Below are 2489 nucleotides of genomic sequence, written 5' to 3'. Positions count from 1 at the left end.
TTGCCCCAATACAAGGCATACCTGCCCCAATACAAGGCATACCTGCCCCAATACAAGGTATAACCGCCCCAATACAAGGTATACCCGCCCCAATACAAGGCATACCTGCCCCAATACAAGGCATACCCGCCCCAATGCAAGACAAACCAGCCCCAATACAAGGCATACCTGCCCCAATACAAGGCATACTTGCCCCAATACAAGGCATACCTGCCCCAATACAAGGTATACCCGCCCCAATACAAGGCATACCTGCCCCAATACAAGGTATACCCGCCCCAATACAAGGTATACCTGCCAATACAAGGTATATCTGCCCCAATACAAGGCAAACCCGCCCCAATGCAAGACAAACCAGCCCCAATACAAGGCATACTTGCCCCAATACAAGGCATACCTGCCCCAATACAAGGCATACTTGCCCCAATACAAGGCATACCTGCCCCAATACAAGGTATACCCGCCCCAATACAAGGTATACCCGCCCCAATACAAGGCATACCTGCCAATACAAGGCATACCTGCCAATACAAGGTATACCCGCCCCAATACAAGGTATACCCGCCCCAATACAAGGTATATCTGCCCCAATACAGAACAGAACGGATCCGCCACAATACGAGGCATATCAGCCTCAATGCAAGGCATAAGCGCCCCAGTACGAGTCATACCCGCCTCAATACGAGGCATGTCCGCCCCAATGCAAGGCATGTGCGCCCCGATACGAGTCATACCCGCCCCAATACGAGGCATGTCCGCCTCAATGCAAGGCATGTGCGCCCCGATACGAGTCATACCCGCCCCAATACGAGGCATGTCCGCCTCAATGGAAGGCATGTGCGCCCCGATACGAGTCATACCCGCTCCAATACGAGGCATATCCGTCCCAATACGAGGCATATCCGCCCCAGTACGAGGCATATCCGCCCCAGTACGAGGCATATGTGCCCCAATACGGGCCGTGTCGGCCCCAATACAAGTCAATACGAGCTGACCTGACACGTCAACAGTTCACTTCTGTCTCCTTGACAATCAAGCGGCGACTGGCAATTGGCCATGGCCTATAGTTGCAATAGGAATCCTATTATGAGATACTTACGCAATGGGAGTTAGTAGTACCATGAGATGTGTAACAACTCACTAGGCAGCAATGCTCCACCATGATTGACATTCGACCAACATAGACAGTCGACAGAGTTGAGCAAAAACAAACTCTTCATTCCTGCTAGCGATTAGCTACCCTAGGTAAATGATGTACAAAATGACAGGCATCTTGATACATCGGAGACATACGTTTGTGACAGCATGGACAGCGTCCATTACACAATCGGAAGCGCTAGCTGTACAACGCCGCGGTAGTGTACTTGAAATTTCCCTTCTCTGGTAAGAGTTATCGACCAATAGTTCTCACCAGTGCGAACTAACACAAACGGAGTTGGGTTGTTTAGCGTTGGAGACGATATCTTGGAATCTTGGCCTCCTAAGAGTTCCTTCACAACAGCTCTGGTGCAAGGCTATTAGATTACAGTCTTAGTAAACCTAAAATGGCGAACGAGTGTGAGAAGAATGTTTATCTTTCCAAGCTGGCTGAGCAAGCTGAGCGTTACGATGAGATGGCCTCATACATGAAGGCCGTGGCTCAGGAAAAACAGGAGCTCAGTGTTGAGGTAGGAGGGTGATACAAGGGAATAGAGAAAAGGATATTGCTCGAGCTCCTGAGATGGTCATTTCTTCTCATGTAGGAGCGCAACTTGTTGTCGGTTGCATACAAGAATGCTGTTGGTTCTCGACGTGCTTCCTGGAGGATCGTCTCATCTGTCGAGCAGAAGGAGGCTTCTAAGGGTAACACGACCAATGCTGAGATCGCTAAGGGATACAGAGAGAAGGTTGAGGCTGAACTCCAGACAATCTGCGATGCTATCCTTGATCTTCTTGACAAGCCTCTTATTACCCATTCCCAGACCGGCGAGTCCAAGGTGTTCTACTACAAGATGAAGGGTGATTACTATCGCTACATCGCTGAATTCAGCACTGGCGAGAAGAGAAACAAGGCCGCTGATAATGCTGATCAGGCCTATAAGGATGCGACTAATATCGCTCAGTCTGAGTTGCAGGTTACTCATCCTATTCGCTTGGGTCTCGCTCTCAACTACTCTGTATTTTACTATGAAGTCTTAAACCAGCCTGAAGAGGCTTGTAAGATGGCTCGCAAGGCATTCGAAGATGCGATTGCCGAGCTCGATAATGTTAGCGAGGATAGCTATAAGGATTCTACGCTTATCATGCAACTCCTTAGAGACAACCTGACTCTCTGGACATCTGATCAAGATGGTGCTGCTGAGGGTGGTGCTCAATAACTCCTCTTCAAGGGGCGCTCTCTTTGTAACGGTGGGAGGGTTATGAATCTCGCATGTTCTTGGTGGTCAAGCTAGTTCTTTTTGTGTACACTTCAAGCTCCTTTTTCTATCGCCGCCTTGGAGAGGTGTTCC

General features: G+C 49.4%; 2 protein-coding genes across 2 annotated transcripts; one reads left to right on the top strand and one right to left on the bottom strand.

Moving 5' to 3' along the window:
• Positions 1–105: 105 nt before the first annotated feature.
• Pmar_PMAR005050 (hypothetical protein) lies at positions 106–942 on the bottom strand (the record flags this gene model as incomplete). Its single annotated transcript, XM_002778174.1, has 4 exons — positions 106–252; positions 295–397; positions 440–521; positions 574–942. Coding segments are annotated over 4 exons (701 nt in total), but the record flags the coding sequence as incomplete, so codon positions are not given.
• Positions 943–1544: 602 nt separating this feature from the next.
• Positions 1545–2357, top strand: Pmar_PMAR005049 (14-3-3 protein, putative; the record flags this gene model as incomplete). Its single annotated transcript, XM_002778173.1, has 2 exons — positions 1545–1667; positions 1743–2357. 2 exons carry the CDS (start codon positions 1545–1547, stop codon positions 2355–2357), a joined length of 738 nt encoding a protein of 245 aa, XP_002778219.1.
• Between the last annotated feature and the right edge of the window lie 132 nt (positions 2358–2489).

The sequence above is a fragment of the Perkinsus marinus genome (assembly GCF_000006405.1).
Source record: "Perkinsus marinus ATCC 50983 genomic scaffold scf_1104296950372, whole genome shotgun sequence".
Lineage (NCBI taxonomy): Eukaryota > Perkinsozoa > Perkinsida > Perkinsidae > Perkinsus > Perkinsus marinus.
This window is presented reverse-complemented; position numbering and strand designations above follow the sequence as displayed.